We start from the raw sequence: 24459 nt of genomic DNA, 5'->3' as shown, positions 1-24459 counted from the left end.
CTCTTGTGTTTTTTTAATAAAACTCACCGATTTGAAATTAAAAAATAAAATGTACAGCATTACATGTCAGGACAAAAACATTTTTAGATAAAGAATCTAGTGGGCTGCTGTCAAACAGTTTTATTTGGTAATAATATCGTTACATCCTCTTCTGAACGATAACGTCTTAAAAATTATTTACCAAGACAATTTTTAATTCTGTATTTTAATTCATGAAAGTACAAAATAATATCGTTAAAAAAATAATGTTTAAATATTGCAACTTAAATAAAAACACAACGTCTTTTGCAGGAACAATTAAACTTTTACAACAAGTGTTGAAAATGTCTACTTTGTGATGTAATACATCCTACGCAACATTGAGCCCCTAATACGCTGAAATATACCAAGATTATTTCTTATTATATCACATGATGCAATTATCCGATTTCGTAGGTCTTCGATATCCTGTACTGGTGTAGCGTAAACTAATTCTTTTAAATATCCCCAAATACAAGAATCCGCAATTTTTATTAATAATCCTTATAAATATTAGAAACATCCTAAAAAGTGACAGCGGCCGACTAGATTTTTTCCTAAAATAATTACAGCAGCCCACTAGATTCTTTATCTAAAAATGTTTTTTGTCCTGACATGTAATGCTTTACATTTTATTTTTTAATTTCAAATCGGTGAGTTTTATCAAAAAAACACAAGAGATAAAAAAGTTTCTAAGCAAACTAAACTATCCAAATTAATTTTTTTGCATGCGTTTGATAAGATTTTTCTTTAAATTTCGTTAACAAGAATGATAGGGGTAGTTTATTTCAACCCTTCCCACTCGTTTTAAAAAAGTGAAAAAATTACCAGAAAGTGTGTTTTCAAAACAGTAATGCTTTCATGAAATTTCATTGGTCTATCTCTTGTCGTTTTCAAGATAAAAAATAAAAACATTATTTTTCCGCCATCTTTATACCGCGATAACTCCCTAATGGTTGACTTTTGACCCAACGTTTATGAAGCAAACTACCCTTTATTTTCAACAAGGAATCACCTCCTGAAGTTTTTCGCATTTGTTTTGAAACACCCTGTATAATATCAATACGTAGATAAAAAACATCATATAAATAAAAATGTTCATTTTGATAGAAACATGTAATGCATTTTATTTAACTAAAGAATTATAAATTCATAAAAAGACAGAATATAATGGATAACACAATATATTAAAATTATTATAAAATACGAAAACTCAAAACATTAAAACACATTATGTGTTTTCTAAAGCTTCAACTTATTATAACCTCTCCTCAAACCTGCCTCAAACCTGCCTCAAACCTTTGATATTTAAAAGTTACATAAATAGGTTACACAAACTACACCCTCTACATAACTACATGTAATGTAGTTTATGTAGTTTTTAAGAGTAACATGTAATTTTCCGAACCCTGGATGCGAGCGATATTTGAAGATGCCAGTGGTCAAGAATAGGTACCCTGAGACGGCGCTGGTTGCCGGTAAGCTGAAACCTACCTCCACTATGTTTGTACCCTAAGGCACTTTGAAAAGCAGATATTTTATAGAACAATTTAATAATCAACTAACGTTCTAGATTCGTAGTCTGATGGTAGAACCTGGACCACTCTGACTAGGGTGAGTTTCAAGTCTGGATGTTTGTGCAAGACGACCTCCTTGGTCCTGTGCTGCACAGTGGCATTGATGCTGATTTCTCCACTAAAGTTTCCTTCTTCGTGGTATGGGTGCAACTTTAAATTGTAGGAATTGGGCGTGACGTCACCTGGCAGTTTGGTGTCTGATATAAGGCCGTGAGCTGCGATCAGATCTATGCTTCTTTTAGTAAAACAGTTTGCCTGAGAAGAAAATAAAAACACATATTATACAGGGTTCTTCAAGAATGCATCGGGCATCTGTATCTGTAGCTCCTAGAATAAAAAACTTGGGAATCTACACACACCGGAAAAATCTAGGGATATCATTTTATTAAAGTTAAAAATAAATGTTTTGAATAAACAACCACATATTTGTAGGCCGATTTTTTCTACTTCGATTGAAACGAAGTAGTCACACTAGTTATTTCTAAATTTGGGATATTTGCAGAACTGTTTGTGCATTTTTTGTCAAATATATAAAAAGCACCTAGCATCAATTGTTCGAATTTAACCTGTACTGGCCATGTTTTTATGATAACTGGCCAGAATTCATTCAAATAACTCTGTTTAGTATTAAACGACATTATGGAGCGTAGACATCTTAACAGAGACGAAATGCTAAGGGCTATGGGTATGCTCGAAGCTGGAATACGCCAAATCGACGTATCTAGAGCATTAAATACAACGCAAAGTGTATTATCGCGATTAAGTGCACGCTATCGTGAAAGTGGTGATGCTGAAAGGCACACAGGGCGACATCGCATTACTACCCCTCAGCAAGATCATTTTTTACAATTAAATGCTCGACGCCGACCGACTCTTACAGCACCAGAGCTTAGTTTAATTCTCCAGGAAACACATAATGTAACCGTTAGTCCTAACAATGTCTGCAATAAATTAAGAAAGGTCAACTTAAGAAGCAGACGCCCCTGGAGAGCTCAACCCTTAACGAGAGGAAATCGAGAGGTACGATACTTGTGGGCTCAAGATCATGTTCAGTGCTCGAATGAACAATGGGCCAATGTTCTCTTCACGGATGAGTCACGCTTTGGAATTCATCCGGATTCGAGAAGGCTTAGGGTATGGAGAGAACCGGGAAATCTTATTCGGTTGGATCATGTTCAGGAAGTGCACCCTTATCAAAGTGGAACAGTTATGGTCTGGGGAGGAGTCCAGTTAGGCCGAAAAACCGATCTCGTTTTTCTTGAAAGGTTTCTAACAGGAATCACATATCGTGATTTAATTCTGGAGCCTGTCGTGTTACCATATGCCAATGATTTTGGGAGCAACTTCATTCTCATGCATGACAATGCACGGCCTCATACAGCCAGAGTGGTAAGTGAGTTTATCAATGCTCATCAATTAAACATCTTACCCTGGCCGGCACAATCTCCTGACCTCAACCCCATCGAGCACGTATGGGACGCGGTTCAAAGAAGAATTTTGAGAATGGGTATGCCTCGTGAAACTCGTAGGGATCTGGTTCGGGCCGCGAACGCAGCGTGGCTATACCTCAAGAAGAGACCGACAACCTGATCAGGAGCATGGAGAGACGATGTAGGACTGTAATGAACAGCAGGGGAGGCCATACCCTTTATTAAGTAAAAATGGTTTTATCTTTTTTTTTAATTCACAGTTTAGAATAAAAAAAAATGTGTGTATTTTTTTGAGTTTAATAAAAATCAAGGTAAATTTGAAAAATTCGGTAAATTTCGCATTTTTATTTCCAATACGTTCTGTAAACTATTTGTTTATTTTAATTTTATTATATCAGAAATGCAAAACAATAAAATTACTGACGATGGCTAGATAAAATTGTAATATCCCTAGACTTTTCCGGTGTGTGTAGTTTAAGTGCAAACCTAAAGTATGTACTAGGATGTATTTCAGGAAAATAATTTAACATCTACAGGGTGGCTCATAAAAGTGTGAGTGCACCGGGATGATTTTTTTTAATTAAACACCCTGTAGATTATTGCAATTTTTACTTTCTTTTAGATCACTTTACATAATCCTGAGATATGAGTAAATATATACATATATGTCGATAGTCTTAGCGATATTAATAAATAAATAAAAAATATAATATAATTTTCAGCTTTTCTTAAAAAAATATTACAAATACAAGAACTGCCCTGAAATCAAAACTATATTAGGTATTTGCTTTATATGGTCTGCACTTAACTTTGCTATAAATATTGTAATCTTAAATAATACAGGATGTTCAAAATTATACGCCAAACTTTCTAAAATATAAAATAATTTTTCTTGGTTTTTTTAAATGGAAAATTTAATTCAATATGTATATTATTTTTCCTGTATATTATTTTTTTATTAACTGGATAACTAACAAAATTAACATTTTTTGTATTTAGAGTATTTCAAAAATTTTAACAGTTTTGAAGATATTCGCGGTTTGATCTTAAGCAGTTAGTCAAAATGTTAGCAAAAAATATATTTTTGTATTTTTAAACAGTAAAATATTTCGGTTATTTTGGACTTACTTGAAAAACGGTAAAGAGAAAATATGTTTTTTTATCGAGATATGAACATACTAATTTTGACAAATTTTTATGTTAATGTATGTAATACCGAAATAACGTAATAAGGTTTGGTCCAACAGAAATTATCACTGATTGTCGTTTCAAAGGTCACTATGATGTCGTTTTTTTTCGGTTGGTTGATACAAAATACATTAAGGTAATAATTCTAAGGTAATAATTACCATGCTAATGGAGGATGTCACTAGAAGCACGCCTAAAAGCCACTTCCATTTTGCGGGATTTTGTTCCATCTTCAAAACTGACACCATAAACGGAAGGAAAATATTGGTTTGTAGCTAGATATGTATAAAAACGCCTCTAAATCTACCCAAAAGCGCTATTTTTATAGGCGGAAGTAACTAACTTTTAAATATACATTTAGAAAGACGTCTTTTATGCTGTAATAAACGTCTAATAAACGACTGAACGTGGGGATGTTTGGCGATAGCGCCGAAATGAATCAAAGAATCTCATGAATGGAAATTGCACGGAAACGGGCAAGAGTAAATTGGTCTACGGGTCTCTATCTCTAATAGTTTAAAAGCCCATTTCACTAGTCCGAAAAAGTAGAAAAATAAGCGTTCGGCATTTAACGTTTGATTAGGTATTTTTACACAAATGAAAAAGGAAACTAAAGATAAAGGATTATACTATATCCGTATTGTCGTACCATTTTAGACATCTTTATTTTTAAGATTTTGATGGTCAAACTTCAACAAAAGATTCCTTATGTTTAGACTAAATTTTCTCGAAAATAAAGACATAATTTAAAATTCCGTTATAATACAGAAATAGATTGAAGTTTTGTGATTACAGTGATATATAATTTATATGGTTTTGTAACAAATTGCGTGCTATTATATGGCAAATTCTGAAGCTCTGCAAACCTTAATCAAGCCTTAATTCAAGCACGTGTGTTTGGAATTTTAGGTGTGGCTTAACACAACAGGATCGGGCTAAGCCTTGAGAGCGACCCCTGACCCCTGAGAGCGAACCCTGACCCCTGAGAGCGACCCGAACAGTACAGCGTAATAGATTCTTAATATTAGGCTGTAGGATTATTACGTTCGTTATGTTTTTAATCAAAACGTAATGTTTACGTTCATGAAATTTTTTGATCATTTATATGACAAATTAAAGCATGTTTTATTCTGCGCATGATGTTATAAGGGTACCTATCAAAAAGTTGCCGCAATTAGGGATTACAAGGGATTATACAGGGTGGCGCACCTCATTCATCTCAGTTGGTTATACGAAAACGGAAAGATGTAGAAACAAAATATTTTATGGGTATAGGTGGCGTGGAGAGGTAATGGACACAATTCAAAATTATCTGAAAATGTACAGGGTGTTTCAGAACTAAGATCCATACCAAAGTTATATTTTTTCTTATGGAACACCCGATATTTTATTTCATATTTTATGATTAGGATAGATTATGATTCTTAGGGCTAAAAAAAGGTATTTATTATAAGGGTTAAATATGTTTAAAATCTTTGGTTTTTGAGATATTTAAACTACAATGTAATAGATTATTAACATACTACAAAAAAAGTACCTTGTAAAGATTGTAATCAGAAATATGTTGGGCAAACTAGAAGATCAATATTAACTAGATTTAAAGAACATTTAGCCCAGATAAGATATGGTAGACCGGATAAATCTTGCGTTGCCGAACATATTGTTGATAAAGAACATTGTATAGATCTTAATAATTTAAAATTAATTAAACAAGTCTCAAATTACAGGCAATTAGATGCATATGAAAGCATCAGAATTAATAAATGTAAAGATAGTATGAACAGAGACAACGGTTAAAAAGTTCAACCTCAAGCATATGATGGTTCTGACATGACTGGCAAAGGTAACAATTTATTTAAGTTTAAAACAGAAATAAACTTTACTGAAATTTGATTCTTTCGTTCAATATAAATTTTAAAGTTACTGGTTGTTTTAAATGTTGTTTTGTTCAATAACACATTTTTAAACAGTTAAATGCTCTTTCAAAATTATATTCGGTTTGCTTCTATCTCTAGGTTTTAGATAAGACATTTTAAACAAATAATGATAATAGCTATTTTCAGATGAAATTAGTTGTCATTTTTAATTCAACAACAGTTTACTTTTTGTTGTCAAATAATATTATTAATAATTTAATCAACTCTCAATTAATATTCTATCAAACAACGAAAAATAAGTTCTAAGTTTATTTTGATGACTATGAAATCAATAATGATCATAATAATAATTACTAAATATTATCTTAAATCTTAATGGAGACACTAACCATCTTGAATATAAATTTTATTAATCTCAGTAGTAAACCCCCAATGATTAGCCTAAATTAAAGTGGTTCTATGTTTGTTAGAAGTTCATAACAGCTCTCAAATGTATTATATTTAATTCTTTTTAGTCTTCCTCAAGAGTGTCCAGTAAAAATCATTTTGTGTTGTTTCTAGTGTGTTCATCTCATAACAATAATTCATAAGATGCTGATAACTTAAAATAAAATTTTCCAGTAAAAGCTTTAAATAATTAAAAATCAATTAGCAGGTCAAATAATTGTAAAATAGCTGGGCTATGAAGGCTGTTCGACTGCCTTTATTATTATCTGAACAGTATTTTTAGATATAGCATTTCCATGGACAGTTGGATCTATTGTTGTAAAATAGGACATCTTTGCTTTGATAGTACCAGACATGGTTTTGAAAAGTCAAGATGATTCTCTTCTTTAAAAATGACAGTTGCTCTTCTGATGCTCAATAAATAAACAATCTCTCAGTTTTTAAAAATCAACTAAATCTTGCATCATGCAGGACGTACGTCTTTATTGCTATCTTTCTTTATTATGTGCTTTATATGAAAAAGAAAGAGATAGGTATAAAACGTATCGTAAGACATTATCGCACATTCTGGCTGGCGGAAAATTTTAATTAGCCTTTATTAGTAGTATTCTTTCATTCTGAAACTGAAAATTTTCACTTAAACTGATTTATTCACTATACCACGTAAAGGGAACGTGGTGTAGGAAATAAATCAGTTTAAGTGAAAATCTGCAGTTTCTTTCAGAACGAAAGAGTACTACTATTATAAGGGAAATTATAAAAAAAAGCAAAAATTGTACTGTTTTATAAACATATTTATTTATACATAAAACTAAATAAAATTTTTATAATATAATAACAAAATATAACAGTGTTTATTCCACCCACCTACCAATTTTAAATGCGGAAGAACTGACTGTTGCAGGAAACGATCGGCCAATTTTTTTAAAGGCCATTAAAAATCTTATTTTCGAAAAAACTGCCTAATAAAATTGCAATAACAAAGTGAATATCCAAGCAAAGAAGACTTTACTAGAATCATGATCCTGAACCATTTTCAAGTCCAGTTTTAATCCTAAAACAAAAGTAAAATAGGTATATTAATAAAGTTTCTGGTTACTATAAACCAGCTATAAAACTACCCAAAAAATTAATTGTATTAATTTGTTATGTTAAGAGAGGTTCGAAATATTTTTGACACTACTACTTTTTTCTTAATAAGATGATAAATATAACTACTTACTTTTATTTTACCGGGTGTCTTTAACATATCTATCAGAGAAAGTGGGCACCAATACTTATAAAAAATAGATGATACTGGCTCCTGCAGCAGATAAAATAACAAATAGTATAACCTAAAATTATAAGTAACAAAATATAAATACCTATATGGAACAAAGGAATTTGTTCCCTATCCATATTCATAAGTCAATAAAATGGAGAGTTTAGAAAAAAAAGGTAAATCACCAAAAGAAAAATTAACAACGACGAATTGTCATGATAATTTGTCATCTTAGTTGTCATAATGACCCAGAAAGCGAAAGACGATTATTCTAATTTCTATTTAGAAATTAAGTTTTATATGGCTGCTTCTTTCTCTCTTGTTATATTAGAATGAGATAGTGGGCCCAATAGACGCAATGCGCAGATCAACATAAATAGAACGAAATTTTGCGTTCTGAGTTGCGCTACGGGAACGTTGTCCCTCTCTTTGCCATTTAATTTGCCAGTCTCTTTTTATTTGTTTGTCTATGCTGACAACTAAAGAGACAGCTTTATTTATTTGTCAAATTACATATAAACCAGCATACAAGCCAGCAGAATATTTTTTCTACTCGTAATAAATTCCTTCAAATAATAATTTCTGAATATTTTTTAAAACGTAACTCGCTATGGAAAAAAAATTGTTTTATACACGACGATAAAATTGCATTATCGTCTCCCGAAATTAATTGACTCGCAATTTTATCGCTCATGAATTAATCTTTTCGGTCGACGATAAAATACCCATTTTATCATTTAATAGCTTACTTCGGGTTTCTCTCATTACCGATTCTGAACCGTTCTAGAACTGTGATGCGTATGCGCAGAAGGAAATATGAAGACATTATTTCATTTGCGCATGCGCTGCAGAGTTCTAGGACGGTTCAGAATCGGTAATAACAAGAACCCGAACAAAGCTAATATACCCTTGTGGTTAACGTATCTACTATTTTATCTACTCTTTTTGATAGATATAAGACAACTTTAACAGTTGCTATGGGTAAAGTAATCTATCAATTATTATCTATCCTATTGTAAAATTTACATACTTCTCATGCTCAAAAAAATACGTATCAAGTTAAATCCAGTTTGTTTTTTTACACATAGCGAAAATCTAACGAAGCGTTAATTTTCCTCTCGTCATTTAAATAAATATTTTACGCAATTTCTTGGCCACACTAATTATTGTTAAAAGCATTTACAATAAAATTTTGTTCAACAAAATCGAATAATAATAAAAAGGTACGCAAACAAACTGCAGGAAGCATTGTTTCGGTGAAATATCAATAAAGAAGGACATTATAGCCATTTTTATCCGGCGGATTGCTTTTTTAACATGGGATGTTTCAAGGGTAATCATCCAATTAAAATCATTAGATACTTTTCAATGGTTATTACGTAATGAAAGAAGAGTTTTTGTTTGCCTGTGTTTTTTTTTCAGTTCGAACAGAAACAGGTTGGTTATAATTTAATTCTGATTTATCCTATATAAACCTGATTTATTATTGAGATTAATTTATTAATTCTAGTAGTTTGATCGAATTAGATTAAATCAAAAAAAAAATATACAAAATTAATTTTAATTTTTATGATGAAATGTATCAAATTTCCTTAAAAATTTGGTATAAATCATCAACTAATGCATACAGGGTGTTCCAAAAAGCATGTGCCATCTCTCGTGTGGGGAGATTCCTCACATAAAAATGAGATTTATTTTTCATATCAACATAGGTCCGATTCTGCTTTGTTTCGTAGCTACAAGGTGTTAAAGTTTTAATAATTTTTCGATTTATTATAATTTTTTTCCAAGTACTTTTAGTGATTCGAATGAAATTTTGAGGGTAAAAGTTACTATAAGTGCTACATTATACTATTTTAATGCTTAAAAAGTGTCTATAAATTCATCTGGGACGTGCATATGGGTTATCACTGGAATATCTTTAAAAAAACATGTGCACCACTGACTTTTTTCTTTTGATATCAAAATTGAGTAGGCCGTTTAATGCCAATTAAAAGTTATCTCTTGATATTTTGTCGAATTCGGCCTCCTTGATGAGATAAACGCAATTTTATTAATCAGAATTAATAAAATCAAAATACAAATGAAATTAATAAACTATATATTTTACCTAATTTATTATTAAATATTATTACCTACTATTAGTTATTATTACTATTAATCCAACCTGCAGCAATTTCAAATAAAAAAATAATGGTATTTAAATAATTACAAAAAAGCTAATTTTAAAAAGTTGTAACTTCCTTTAACTCTAACTATGCATTTCCATACCCATGTTTATAGGAACTTTTTTTCATATTTTTTGATGAGGAATCAATGAGTACTTATTTAAAACTTTCAGAAGTTAATGATATTAATTTTTTTAAAGACTGCTATTAGACTTGGATCAAGGCAAATTAAAAAAATTGCGTTTATCACATCAAGGAGGCCGAAATCGACAAAATATCAAGAGACAACTTTTAATCGGCATTAAACTGCTTAAAAACCCAAACTTTCTGTATCATTATTTTTTAGTTTGTTTTTAATTTTTACTTATGTATGTTATGTTCATTAAAATCTAACAAAAATAACCTGAAATTGTTATATTACCTTTGTTGTCAATACAACAAATTATACATTACATATTATTCATATGCAAACATACATTACATAATATTATTCATATTTTTTTAAGTAAATATAATTATCTTTTTATTTCTTGATATTCCTCCTTTGATAAAGCAATAAAAGTTTATTTTTACTTATATTTATTACTCTAATTAATATTATTCTAATTTTTTTTTATTTTCTTGGAATTTAGGTTCGGGAAAACTCTAATTAAGTTTTCATTTGGTTTTTTATCTTTATTTCATTTTTATAAGAAAAAACAAACGTTTCAGCCAAACATTACAGCCTTCATAAGTGTAGTGTCTATAACAAAATACCAATTTCAAATTGACTTATCACAAAAATCTATGTTATTTTTTTTTGAGAGGAACAACTTTATTTATACAAATCACGAATACATATATAATTAATATTATTAACTTATCATAGATAATTGACTACGGAAGGAGATATAAAAAAAATACTTACAAGTAATTAAATACATATTAACAACGACTTAAAGAAACTGTTAAAAACAACTTAAGATAATTTAATTTGGGAGATTGTGTGATAAATTCTATTAAAGAATGTTCTTAGTTATTATCTGTTACCAACATATACAACCCTTCCTATATCTGCTTTGTCGTCTCAAGTCTATTAAAAAATATTTAATAATAAACGAATACAAATATTTAATTAATATCTCCTTTATATTATTTTAATAAATTTTTCCAATTATTATTATATCTATTTTTTTTTATTTTTGTTTAAGTCGATCAAATGTTAATACTTTTCTTACTTCAAATATTAAACTTTTATCAAGAAACTTTACCTAAATGTTTAAGAATAAAAAACTTATTAATAAATTGGATAGAAAAATATACCAACAAACAGTAGAGGTAAAAAATTGTAAAGCATCTTGACATGCAGCGAAAACGAGATGATAGTTGAAAGAATCATCTGTGTGAAATCCAAAATTTATTAATGAAAAACCATAATGTATGAGCACGTACTTAACCTATCCTAATAGTAAAAAATCTGTCAGCTATTGTTTTTATCATTGTAATAACAAGTAGAATAAATAAAACAACATACAAGACAAACAGTTAAGATTTAACGACCTAAAAAAAGAATCAACAATTAAATGATTAGAGCGGTACGACTTTTTTTGGACAAAGGTATGCGATAAATTGATGCTGTGCCAGATACTGGTACTACATAAAGTGGTCATAATTTGGAACATATCCTAGGAGAGCCTTATTTATTTATTTCCTGACATTGTCATTGATTTTGACACTTTAGTTTTGTATTAAGAGTTTTTGGTTTAAATGAATTGTGTTGTGATACTATAAGCTTAAAAAATTTTACTAGAAGATCTTGCAGTCAAACATTGTTCTTTTTAGAACCTCTTTTTTAGTGCAAAGTGTACAAGACAGCTTAATAGCCCTTGCAAAAAACTTATCGCAACCTTATTAGAATATTTTTAACGGGAAAGATGTAGTAACTCAAAAAATGGAAAAGCTGCGGGGCCGGGAAACATTTTCATTGTGCTAATAAAGCAGGGACCCGATATATTATTGGAAATACTGGCTGATATCTTCAACAGATGCCTGATAAAAAACGACAACATTCCTGAAGACTGGAATCTGGCATACATCAGCTCTATTTTTAAGAAAGTAGACAAAAAAAGATGTAGCAACTACAGAGGCATTAGTTTGACAAGCTTAATGGGAAGGTTGTATGGCAAGATATTAAAAGAGAGAGTAGAAGAAAGCTTCGAAGAAATAGAAGAACAAGGTGGTTTCTGCGCTGGGCGTTCTTGTACAGACAACATATTTGTGTTATAACAAATAATTGATATTATTTTAAAATGGCCAATGGCCAATGGGGAAAGATGGCCAAAAAGGGCAATGGAGTATCGTCCACAAAGCAGAAGGAAAAGAGGAAGACCTACAACTACGTGGTTAGATGGAGTAGACCAGTACATGAGAGATAGAGCTATTAACCAGGAAGAATGGCAAAATCGAACAATATGGAGGTCGAAATGCGGGATGGGCAGAAGCTGCAGGACACCCGCTTTATATATATAAAGATGTAGTAATGGCTATTTATGTCCCTTAAGTACTGTTAAGAATGTGAGTTTTGTTGATGTAAATCATAGCTGTTTATGTATTTATAATTAATTTATTTTTGTTTCGGAAAATATTTTGATTAAAGGAAAATAAAAAAAAACTAAAGATTGCCGTTCGGTGTATTTCAATCATTTCTGATCGCTCCGTATGTGCATGGGTGGTAGTACCATGCCGTGCTAAAACTCCTCGGAATCGATATCACGCGCCAACCCAGCCAGTACCACAACATAGCCCAAATCGTACCTAGCCGCCGAATGCGAATGTGTTTTCGCCTCAGGTCGTACCAGAGCTAGAGAAAAAAAAACTCGTGTCGTTTTTTTCGGTCCTCTTAAGCATCAGTACTCGGCACAACATCGTCTGAAAATAAACTATGTAATCCTAAGGGGATATATTTCGTACCTTTCAATTTTCTCCATCCAAAAATAATGGCAAAAACCAACCCTGGACCCTTTTCAAGTCGTACGGAGTTTCTTACGGACGATACTATCGATGGATTGAGGTACAGTCGTAATGGGGGTTGTTTTGTGACAACCAAGAAGGCCATTGCGTTTGTGGTGCTAGCATTGGCGTCGCTGTGTTGTGTTATTGTGCTCATGTACTACTATGGACCGAATACCAAATTGGAAATGGTAGGTACTGCTTTATTAAAATGTCAAATAATCTGGATGTTAGCAGTGGAGACTGGTAAAACTTCAATGCAACTATACATATATCTGGTTCTGTGCATGGGATCCACACCAAACTGTAGTAACTTAACTTTGAATCTACCAGAAACACTTTTGTATTTGTAAAAAATTTTCATTTTTTTTTCACGACGCTTTATTATTTTATTTATTTAGGCAGAAAACTAACAAAAATATACAGGGCGAGTCTTAAATAAGCGCAAATACTTTCAGGGCTGGTAGATCTCGATAAAAGAAACATATTTTCTATGTGCCGTTTTTCAAATAAATCCGAAATAACAGAGTTATTTCACTTTGAAAATTTCCAAAAAAATCTTTTCTGTTTTTTTTTTCTTTGAGATGTTGCAAAACAATCCAGGTTTTCATTTTTTGGTGAAAAAAACTTAAGCTCAAAATATTTGCACTTATCTTAGACTCACCCTGTATAAAACTGTACATACAGTCACTTTGATTCCCTTGACAATATGTAAAATTTTTCGATAAAATATGACAAAAATCATAGAAAAAATAAAAGATATATATTTTTGATTTAAAAGAAGTGCGTTGGTGGAGCACATGTAAAAATAAAAAAGCAAATTTTAAAATTGTTTTTATTAATACAAAAAAATGTTTGGTACCTAAGTCCTACGTTAACTCAGTAAAATTTGGTGTGAGGCTTTTGCCGAGAACCAAAAATATATACAGGGTGAGTCTTAAATAGTACATATATTTTAAGGGTAGTATATTTCGACCCCAGCAAAAAGCTTATAAGGTTTTTTCACGAAAAAAAAAATTAAAACTTGGAATTTTTTGAAAAAAATTTTGTAAATATTTTTAATTTTTAGTTGAAAAATAGAATTTATTGATAATATGGCAACATAGCTAGTGGATTAAATCAACAAGAAAGAAAACTCAAAAAAAATCCAGTGGTTCTCAAAATTTAAGCAATTTTTTTTAATTTTCAACATCAAATATCTCGGTTATTTTGGACTTATTTGAAAAACGGTAAAGAGAAAATATCTTTCTTTTATCGACATCTACCAGCCCTAAAAATATTTGCATTTATTTTAGTCTCACCCTGTATAATTTATCGAAACTCTACCACGGACCCCTAATATCATATATTTAAAATTGTCATAAAAACTTGTAAAAAACTACGATTCAAATAGAAAAATACAAAGTTTTCAGTCATTGACACGCAAATATATTCAGTAAAAGTTATTCATTTAAAATTATTTAAAATTGCATTTGGGCCTGGAGACTTTTTACTTTCTTCTAAATTAAACATTAATTTTTGATTTTTTTTTAATAAATGACTTTTAGCAGGCGACCCGATAGAAATTAACAATAATTGAACTTTCAAAGGCCACCATGACGTGTTTTTGGGGACCACATGCTGTTTTTTTTGCGTTAAAAATATACTTTATTTATAGCACAATAACAAAAATTATTATTAATTTTTAAAAAAACATTAAAAATTTATTATGAGTTTGTGTTGTTTTCAAATTTAATAAAATATACAGGGTGTACCGATAAAGTCCTATATCAGATTTTCGGCATAATTTATTTTTTATTAAAAATATAATCATAGATATGTAAACAGCAAGATTCAAATATAATTTTACACTAAAATTTTAGTTTTTTCAATATATTCTTGTATTATTTTTTGCTCAGTATATTGGTTATCTCCTTCAAGACTGATCATATTAAAATAAAATATATGTAGCTCTGGGTATACAGGGTAAATCAAAACTATATATATACGTTTTCTCCGCTATTACAAAAAATAGAGTAATACCCTGTATTTCAGGTAAAATATACAGGTGTTCCATAACTTTATGTTTTATTAAGCACTTTCTGTACTTAAAATAATTATTTATTGAGTTATTATCGGTATTCTCAAAATAAAATGCATGATTTATCTTTCATTTTCGCTATGCTAGAAGTCAACTTTATTGCCACTCCCTGAAAGTTAGTATTTTATCATCTCATTTATAGTTTTCATAGATGTGTGCTATTTTTATTGTACCAGCACAATTTGAAAATAATATCACGCAGTGCTTTAAAAATGCATTTAAAACTGATGAAATTATAAATAATGTATGAAATGAATCTTAAAATAAATGGCTCAACTTCTAGAACACCCTATATGTAGTTATTACTTGTTTAATGCTTTAATACAATATAATCAATAAATTTAATACATCTACATCACTATATTCCACGTAAAAACTACCTCTATTTTCATGTGTCTAAATTCTAAATATCCATGAAATAACAATTTAATTTTTAATGTGTAAATTTTATAATTATTATAATCCTGTCACTAACAGGAAACTCTAATTTAATATAGATGAATAAAAAGATAGCCGGGAAAAATACAGCATTTAAAAAATTTACATATACCTAAGTAAGTGATATAATTACAGGCATTGTAGTAAACAATTTTCACAACCTTCGTAAGCCAATCTACCATCGTTTATAATCTCTTAACTACTGAAAAATACAATAAAAAATAACAGCGAGAAAAATTCCATTTTATTATTATACCAGGTGGCTCATTTAAAGGTGCGTATTCATTATCCGCTCGAACGAACGAACGAATGTTCGCTAGTGGTATGGACGGGGACCGTACGATAGAACCGCACGAGAAGACCGGAGGCATTTGTTGGCGAACGCCTTTGATGTACCGACTCGAAACGGATGGTCGAGCGAACGAACGAACGAACGGCCGCATGCGTTCGGTCCCCGTCTAAATATACCGCACTTTCATTCGTTCGTTCGTTCCTTAAAGGTGCGTATTCATTATCCGAACGAACGAACGAATGAAAGTACGGTATATTTAAGGTGCATACTCACTGAGCAAACGAATGCCGAACGAACAACGAACTCCGAATGATTCGTCAAGTGTGTACGTAAATCCGAAGGCGAATCGAATGCCATTTTTAAGTTCGGTTCGCCGTCGCCTGCGTTCGGTCGGAGAGCGGTACATCAAAGAGATTCGCAGTTCGGTGTTGACGAGATTCGCGGGTTTTTAATTTTTGGGGGGAACTCCGAATCCGAATTTGTATTATTTGCATTTGGACGCTGTGTTTTTCAGTTAAAAAGATTCAAGATGTCTGATAAAGTTCAATGAACAAACGAACTTACAATTGATTTAATTGAAGTATATAGAAAGGAGGAATTAATGTTTTCTTTTCCTTTTTTGTTTTTTTGCTTTTAGTGATCCCGCAATAATTATAAAAGCTGATGCCGCTATAATTTTGTCACACATTTTTTCTGCTAAACAAACTCACAAACCGACGAAGCCAAACAATCAGCGAACTTTCTGCATTCGTTTCAGATTCGCTCAGTGAGTACGCACCTTTAGACGGGGACCGAACGCATGCGGCCGTTCGTTCGTTCGTTCGCTCGACCATCCGTTTCGAGTCGGTACATCAAAGGCGTTCGCCAACAAATGCCTCCGGTCTTCTCGTGCGGCCCCCGTCCATACCACTAGCGAACATTCGTTCGTTCGTTCGTTCGTTCGTTCGTTCGTTCGTGCGGATAATGAATACGCACCTTAAATATACCGCACTTTCATTCGTTCGTTCGTTCGGATAATGAATACGCACCTTAAAAAACAACAAAATATGTAGTCCAATCTTAATTACGCTTTAATCAATATTTCCAAATGATACTTATCACAAAGTAATAATTTGTTGTAAAACAATGAAAAGCGATTTTAATTTATTGATTTTCATAAAAATAATATAACATTGTACTCTGTACTAAACCTCACAGTTTTGTTTAAAAAATGACCATAAATTTGGTGAAATATACAGCTTCAGTACAAATTTGCAAAGTGATATTTTTTAAAAAATTTATCTGAATCAGTAGGATGCTGGTCAGTCATACAGGGTGTTTCAAAAAAACATGTCATAAGTCATAAGTTAATATTGTTTTGATTTATTATAATTTTCTTCCAAGTACTTTTAGCGTTTCGAATAAAATTCGGGTGGTCCCCAAAATATATAGGGTGGTCCAAACTCTATTCCGGAAACTTCAGCAGCATATTCTGCAGATAAATATAAGTAAAAAGGCTCGTATAAATATATATCCTAAAATGCTTAGTTTCGGAGATACAGATTATTTGGAAAAAATCGAAATAAAAATGAAATTTCTACACCCTGTATCTCCAAAACTAAGCATTTTAGGACATACATTTATACGAACTTTTTGACTTATTTACGTTTCCGGAATACAGTTCGGACCGTCCTGTATACATTAGCAGTTGATTAAGTCATATAAAATTTTGAGTCACCCTGTGTAAATAACTAATTAGTATTAGGTACTCTGTTAATTAATAACCTCACATTCTATAACCACAATATGGATATTATTTCATTTGAAATCATTTCAATAATTCAAAACATTGTCATCACGATGTACGGGTCAATTTTGTGTGTTATTATTTTGTTTCTGTTTTTTTTTGCAGAGGAAGTAGGATAATTTAGTTTAGCCATGACAAAAATGGAAAAAAATAATATGCTAGTAAACAACTACCATTCCCTGTCCAAAGATCTCTAAATCGCTTCACTGAACCTCAAATTATAATAACTAGCTTCAATTTGAAATTAAACTCTTTAATTTTGTGTATTATACAGGGATACACAGAAAGAGTGAAGAGCTTTTAGGTAGAAATTAATTTTGAGACATTCTATACAGGGTGTCCGAGAAATAAGTGTGCAGGAAAGTATTTTACCTGGTAGTATAGTTCGACCCCAGAAACAAGCCAATGAGGTCCTTTTGCCAAAAAAATAATTCTCAAATTTTTATATTTTTTCTCTGACATTTTTCGGAAAATATTAAAAAACTTTTGAGTGCCGCTTGTTCAGTTTCCGAAAATTCGATATTGAATAGTGCTTCGAGATAAGGCAATGTTGCCACCTCCTACGTTATCAACATTCTCAATGTTTATAAATTATAAGTTCACATTTTTAAATTTCTACAAAAAAAAAACACTTAAATTAATTTTATTCATTGTAGATACTTTAAATACCTTTTTTACAGTATAGTAAACTGAAATAATGAAACTAAATAATGAGACTAGAGAATAATGAAACAAAGCAATGAGATTTTTGAATGTGCGGAGTGCGGTAGGCAAATAACATTACGAGCAGATAACATATCGAGCTTTTCAGTCATAGAAAAGCTCATTAAAGAAAACGCCTTGCGTGACCATCTTCTAATGCGTGTCAAATACTCATCAGCGAGTAATGGCAGTATGTTTGTATGTATTATTCAAATAGAAATATCAATTATTTTGGTGTTTTATCAAAAAAACAAGAGTGTGAGGTAGAAAAACAGAAGAGTGGTCGAAATCCTCAAAATAAATCCTAAATAATTCAGATGGCATATGAATTTATTTTGTGCCAAATACACGTGTGTAGTGCTGTCAATAATCGCAAAATGAAGTGTTGTTAAGTGTAGAGTTGTGGTTTTAGGTAAAGTGATAAAACGACGCTCTAACCTAATTATATCGATCTACTGTGTATCGATGAGTCCCGTTTTCTAATGTTAGGTAGGTTTTTTACTTTTAATCTGAATTTTCCAAGTCGTTTTTAAAACATTCTAGTCAATGTGTCAACACTGGGCGTCGAACAAGAGGAGATACGGGTAATTTCCTGGTATTTGCGGCTGATTATCGATTACTACCGGCGGCTCTCAAAATGTTGCCATTATTTATTAAATTTTCATAGTTAAATAACTCGGTATTATCAATTTTAATTTTTTTTTTAAATGGTAAAGAGAAAATATGTTTCTTTTATAGCCAGATACCTACCACCCTTTAAAATACTTGCGCTCATTTCTGGGAGACCCTGTATAATAAAAAATAGCCGCATTTGATGTGATTGTGACCTGAAAATGAACGTGCTAAAAAACCTTCATAGTAATAATTAAATTAAAAAAAACAATAAACTAAATGTTATGTTAATTTTCAATTTTGAATTTCTAGATATGCAAATCGCTGCAATCAATATACGAGGTCAGTCACAGGTCTTTTTGTTTTAAAATACATTGAATTCGTTGCGGATTTTTTTTGGTATTTTTTTATTTTGTATTGATTCAATAACAAAATCTACCAACGTGTGTTAAACGGCACAACAGTAATTGAACAAACATTATTAAAATTATTTGACATTTTTTCCATATTAACTTGACATGAAGATGCTAATTGATAGGTTTGGCTTTCTATTTACGTTACGAGTTACCAAAAAAATTGTTGGTATTTATATACAAATGAGCAGATATTGATAATTAAGTTATAATTTAATTGTTGTTTACCTGTACCAATTTTTGGAATTGTTACACATATACAGGATGTTTAAAAAAACAAGTGCCATCTCTCGTGAGGAGATGTACAGTACATCTGGTGGATCTGTGTCTATGAAAGGAATGCGGACAAAAAACATTTAAATAAACAACAATATATTTTATACGTCGACTTGACGAGTACGTCACCACAAATCGCTCCGCCCACTCATTTTATTGGCCATTTGCAAATTTGTCGAATTTTTATTGATGGGACGCGTCGTCTAATTTTTTACGAAAAACATCGAGAGAATATCGTTTCCCCTCTCACGGATACCGCGTAGCTACAGAACGGACAGACGTACTGTACATAAGAATCGCTTTTAAAACGTCTCCATTGGTTTCGTTCATTCCAGTCTCCATCACGCAGATCCCTTGAGCTCATCGCCTTCTTGACACCCTCCATTCAGTTTGTTCTTGGTCTTCCCCGTTTTCTTCTCTTTTGTGGAAGCCAGTTTAGTACCTTCTTAGACAGTCGCGTGTTGTCCATCCTTCTCACATGTCCATACCTCTTCAGTTTGGCACTCTCTATTTCCTCTACTATAGTTTTCTGTCTATCCATTTTGTCTCTGATTGTCTTGTGTCGTACTCTATCCAACCTTGATGTTCGTTCTGATCTCCTTATCGCGTCCATTTCTACCACCAGTAATTTTCTTTTGTTATTCTCGGTTAACCTCGATATTTCCGCCCCAAATAACAGATTCCTTGATTACCGCATCATAAATCCTTAGTTTTTTGTCTTTACCTATTTCGTTATTCCAGAGCATACTATTTAGACATTTAATTGCATTTCTGGCCTTGAATATTTTCGAACTTATTTCGTTGTCGTCTTTTTCGGATTTATCGAAAGTAACACCTAGGTATTTGTATTCGTTACATGTTTGTATATATTCATTATCCAGTTTTATTGCTGTTTGATCCAACCCAACGCAGAGATATTTAGTTTTTGTGATATTCATCTCCAGTCCCCAAACTTGGTGTTCCTCTTTAATATCGATAAACTTTAATGTCGATAGATTCACCAGGGACCAGGGACGCATATGGTGGAATATTTTTTTCTAAAAAAAGCATGTTTGCAACAGACTTATTTTCTTTTTTCAGCAAAATGGTATAGGCCATTTAATGCCGATTAAAAGGTGTATCTGGAAAATAATTTATACTTCTGTCTCTCTTTCATAGTTACAAAGAGGTGGTACCGCCGATATAGAACAACTCCTTAACGAAACCATTAACGAACAAACTCCCCAAGAGGATCTACGACTTCCTACTGACCTCCATCCAATCCACTATCGTCTGATTCTGCATCCAATATTGGACGAGGCATCACCAAACAACTTCACGTTTACAGGCAGAGTCAAAATCTTGGTAAACTCACAAAACATTATTACAAAATAAAGTTCACCCCAACGCGATTTTGTTTTAGTTCAATTGTACATCACCGACAGATAAAATAGTTTTGAACTGGGATGACGAACTCAGCATACTAGATGCAGACATCAAAGTGGTCACTGTCAAGCATGAAGAACTAGGTTCTAGGAAAAATATATCGAGAAGAGCTATAGATGAGTCGGAAATGGTTGAGGATGAAATTGAAAGTACTACAATGGAATCTGAAGAAGTTACCACTGAAGTTGTTCCAGAAACAACTCCAGAAAAGGTAGTAAAGTGTTAAAAATCGAGTTTTGTGTTATAAAAAACTTTGTAGATTCTCATTTCATCAGAACTCGTTAATATACCGGTTGCTTCGATCATCAGGGATCCAAAAAACTTTAAACTGTCTGTCAAGCTTTACGAACTTATGCATCAAGGAAGAACCTACACAGTTGACATCAAATTCTCTGGGAATATCACTAATAACTTGATTGGTTTGTACAGAACAAGTTACACAGACCTTTCTGGCAACGTCAGGTAAGTGCATCACTATAACACTCAATTTTTTCTTAGTAATTTAATTTTTAGATGGTTAGCAACAACACAGTTTGCTTCAGTCTATGCCAGAACAGTTTTTCCTTGTTTTGACGAACCGTCTTTCAAGGCATCGTTTGAAATCAGTATCGCTAGACATACAAACATGACCGTGCTTTCTAACATGCCTTTAAAAGAAATTGAACCAATGTAAGTCAACGAATGCATTATATTCCCTACTTGTTCAACGTGTCATTCTAGGAATGAAACTGGATGGGTCTGGGACCATTTCGAAGCTTCACCCCCAATGTCTACATACTTGGTAGCATTTACCATAAGCGATTTTGAATACTTATCAGCCAATTCCAGTACAGGCACTGTTTTCAAAGTCTGGGCACCAAAAGACGACTTACCCAAGGCACAATACGCCTTGGAATCTGCCCAGGAAATTTTACCATTCTTCGAAAAGTATTTTGGAATTAAATACCCTTTACCCAAGTTGGATTTAGTGGCTATACCAAGTTTTGGTATGGATGCCATGGAGAATTGGGGTTTAATTCTTTTTAGGTAAAATATATTAGTATCTAGTATATTTAATTCATTTATTCAATTTTTGTAGAAAGTCAACTTTACTTTTTGATCCATCTTCGAGAAGCATCAAAACAAAAAGTCTTATTTTTTCAAAGATAGCTCATGAAGTTGCGCATCAATGGTTTGGAAATCTTGTTTCTGTCGAATGGTGGTCTGATCTCTGGCTTAATGAAGGTTTTGGTACCTTCATGGCTGAAGTTACATTAAGCAGTGTAAATAAAACATGCATTTTCTTTTTTTCGGTAATATTAACGATGTTATTTCGTAGTTGAGACCAAGATGGCATGCCTACAGCAGTTTGCAGCTTAGAAATTCTTATAAGACCTTATATTATGACAGTTTAAAATCTACACACAGCATTGAAACTAAAATTAGCAGTAACGCGCAAATTGAACAAATTTTTGACATTATAGTAACATCAAAAGGAAGCAGTATATTGAAAATGTTAAACTATACCTTAACAAAAGAAGTTTTCCAAAAAACTTTACATAATTATCTGAAAAAATTGTAAGTTTCTATATTGCAAGTGTAATTATGCGTGTTACAAACTAAAATATATTATTCCAGCTCATATAAATCAACCAATCAGGACGATCTATGGGGACTATTCACGAGAAGAGCTCACAACCAAAGTATTATTCCAGAAAACATCACGATAGAAGCTCTTATGAATTCCTGGACCACACAGAGCGGATATCCAGTTATAACAGTGTCCAAAAACTATACTGCAGGTATATAAAAATATACCATATATATTACAGCAATTCATATGAATGTTTTTCAAACTATAGGAGTACTAAACATTAACCAAACAAAGATGATGGAGGATTTGAACAGTACTTCAACAAACCTCTGGTACGTTCCTGTAACATATATCACCAAAAACAACAAAAGCGTTCAAAGTATTTGGCTGGAAAATACGACAAAGGAAGTCAATTTAGAATTTGATCCAGAATGGGAAAACGATACCTGGATTCTGGCAAATATAGAAGAAACAGGTCAGTATTATCTTCTTTGTATTGTCACTTTCAAACAAATATTGCTATTTTTTGTCAGGCTTTTTTAGAGTAAACTACGACTATCATAATTGGAACTTACTGAGTCAGCAACTCAGAAGAAACCCTAATAGGATACCTGTCTCGAACAGAGGACATCTGATTGATGATGCTTTTCAACTGGCAAACACAGGACTAATTAACTATACTATCGCTTTAAATTTGGTAAAATATCTTAACATTGCAGAGATCAACTACGTACCTTGGTACGCAGCTCTCAGAAATATGGAGGAACTCAGGTTTTTTTATCTCTAATTTGGTTAGACGATAATTTGTTACATCTAGGTTTATTTTAGAGTTATCATTAGTAACTACGAGTACTCTGGATTGTACGATAACTTTATCTTGAGATTGGTGAAGCCTATTTTTGATGAGATGGGCACAACAGAAAGATCTAGTGATACACAAAATGAGAAACTGCTTCGTCTCTTAATTGTAACTTCTGCCTGTAAGTTGAGGTATTGGAAGTGTAGCCAGTGGTCTCGAACTCTCTACGCTCAGTGGATGACAATGCCCAATCCTGATGAAAGCAACATGTAAGCTTCTAAACCTATAGCCAATATATATTATATGTGTTGTTGATCAAATATATAACGAGAGATACTTGATCCAAAGCAAGTAATGAGTCAATTTCATGTTTTAGAATCAACGTGGACTATAGATACATTGTTCAGTGTTCAGCCATCAATTCTGGAGGTCCTGAAGAATGGAACTTTTTGTGGAACAGAACAAAGTCCCCCTCAATGTCCCCGATGGATCTAGAAACAGCTTATATGAGCTTAGGTTGCACCTATGATCCTTGGTTGATCAACAGGTAACAAACTCAATTATTGCAACCAAAAAAATATAATTATGTTTATCTATATTATTTCTATTACATATTCCAGGTATTTGGAATATTCTCTTGATGGAAACATGACCCTAGAAAACGTCCAAAACGTCTGGAAATCAATAAACCACCCTGTAGGTGTCAGAACAGGGTTCCAGTTCTTAAGATTGAACTGGCAGAGGATATTCGAAGCCTACGAAGATATTTTCCCAGTTTTCAGTACGATTTTCCAAGATTTCGTGTCCCAGCTTTCAACAGAAATAGATTTAGAAGACTTAACAACGTTCTATATGTTGCACCAGACCGATCTCAAGTCAGTAGCCAGTATTTTGCAAAGCTCAGTGGATCAGATGAAAGTGCGGATTAAGTGGAAGCAGAAACATCTAGCTTCGGTGATCAATTGGATCAAACAAAATAAATACCAGTGAGATAAATACCATACAATTAAAATAAAATGGTCTTTGAAATGGCGTTCACTGTTAATTTATATCGGGTCCAGCTTTATTTAATCTACTCTAAAATATATTCGTATCTGAGAATTTTCCAC

General features: G+C 32.1%; 2 protein-coding genes across 2 annotated transcripts in view; one reads left to right on the top strand and one right to left on the bottom strand.

Moving 5' to 3' along the window:
* The window catches only part of LOC115876170 (aminopeptidase N-like), a 35521-nt gene extending 30848 nt beyond the window's left edge, over positions 1-4673 (bottom strand). The window contains 2 exon segments of the mRNA XM_030891855.1: positions 1585-1850; positions 4375-4673. Coding sequence (XP_030747715.1) covers positions 1585-1850; positions 4375-4461 — 353 coding nt within the window. The 5' untranslated portion in view covers positions 4462-4673.
* Positions 4674-12732: 8059 nt separating this feature from the next.
* On the top strand, positions 12733-24457 carry LOC115876169 (aminopeptidase N-like). The gene is made up of 14 exons (XM_030891854.1): positions 12733-13145; positions 20712-20897; positions 20956-21189; positions 21238-21440; positions 21492-21647; positions 21699-22004; positions 22057-22240; positions 22297-22535; positions 22596-22759; positions 22820-23026; positions 23085-23322; positions 23380-23619; positions 23727-23897; positions 23971-24457. Exons 1-14 carry the CDS (start codon positions 12942-12944, stop codon positions 24338-24340), a joined length of 3102 nt encoding a protein of 1033 aa, XP_030747714.1. The 5' UTR covers positions 12733-12941; the 3' UTR covers positions 24341-24457.
* Positions 24458-24459: the final 2 nt, after the last annotated feature.

Source organism: Sitophilus oryzae, unplaced genomic scaffold, assembly GCF_002938485.1.
Source record: "Sitophilus oryzae breed Bouriz unplaced genomic scaffold, Soryzae_2.0 scaffold_1420_pilon_pilon, whole genome shotgun sequence".
NCBI lineage: Eukaryota > Metazoa > Arthropoda > Insecta > Coleoptera > Curculionidae > Sitophilus > Sitophilus oryzae.
The sequence above is the reverse complement of the archived record's forward strand: the minus strand, read 5'-3'. Positions and strand labels throughout refer to the sequence as shown.

Bases quoted from the DNA above. Each gene is read 5' to 3' on its own strand.
- LOC115876169 (XM_030891854.1), top strand. From the start codon at position 12,942: ATGGCAAAAACCAACCCTGGACCCTTTTCAAGTCGTACGGAGTTTCTT. The intron at 20,898-20,955 runs GTAAACTCACAA...ATTTTGTTTTAG, and splicing joins CAGGCAGAGTCAAAATCTTG to TTCAATTGTACATCACCGAC. The intron at 22,005-22,056 runs GTAAAATATATT...CAATTTTTGTAG, and splicing joins TGGGGTTTAATTCTTTTTAG to AAAGTCAACTTTACTTTTTG.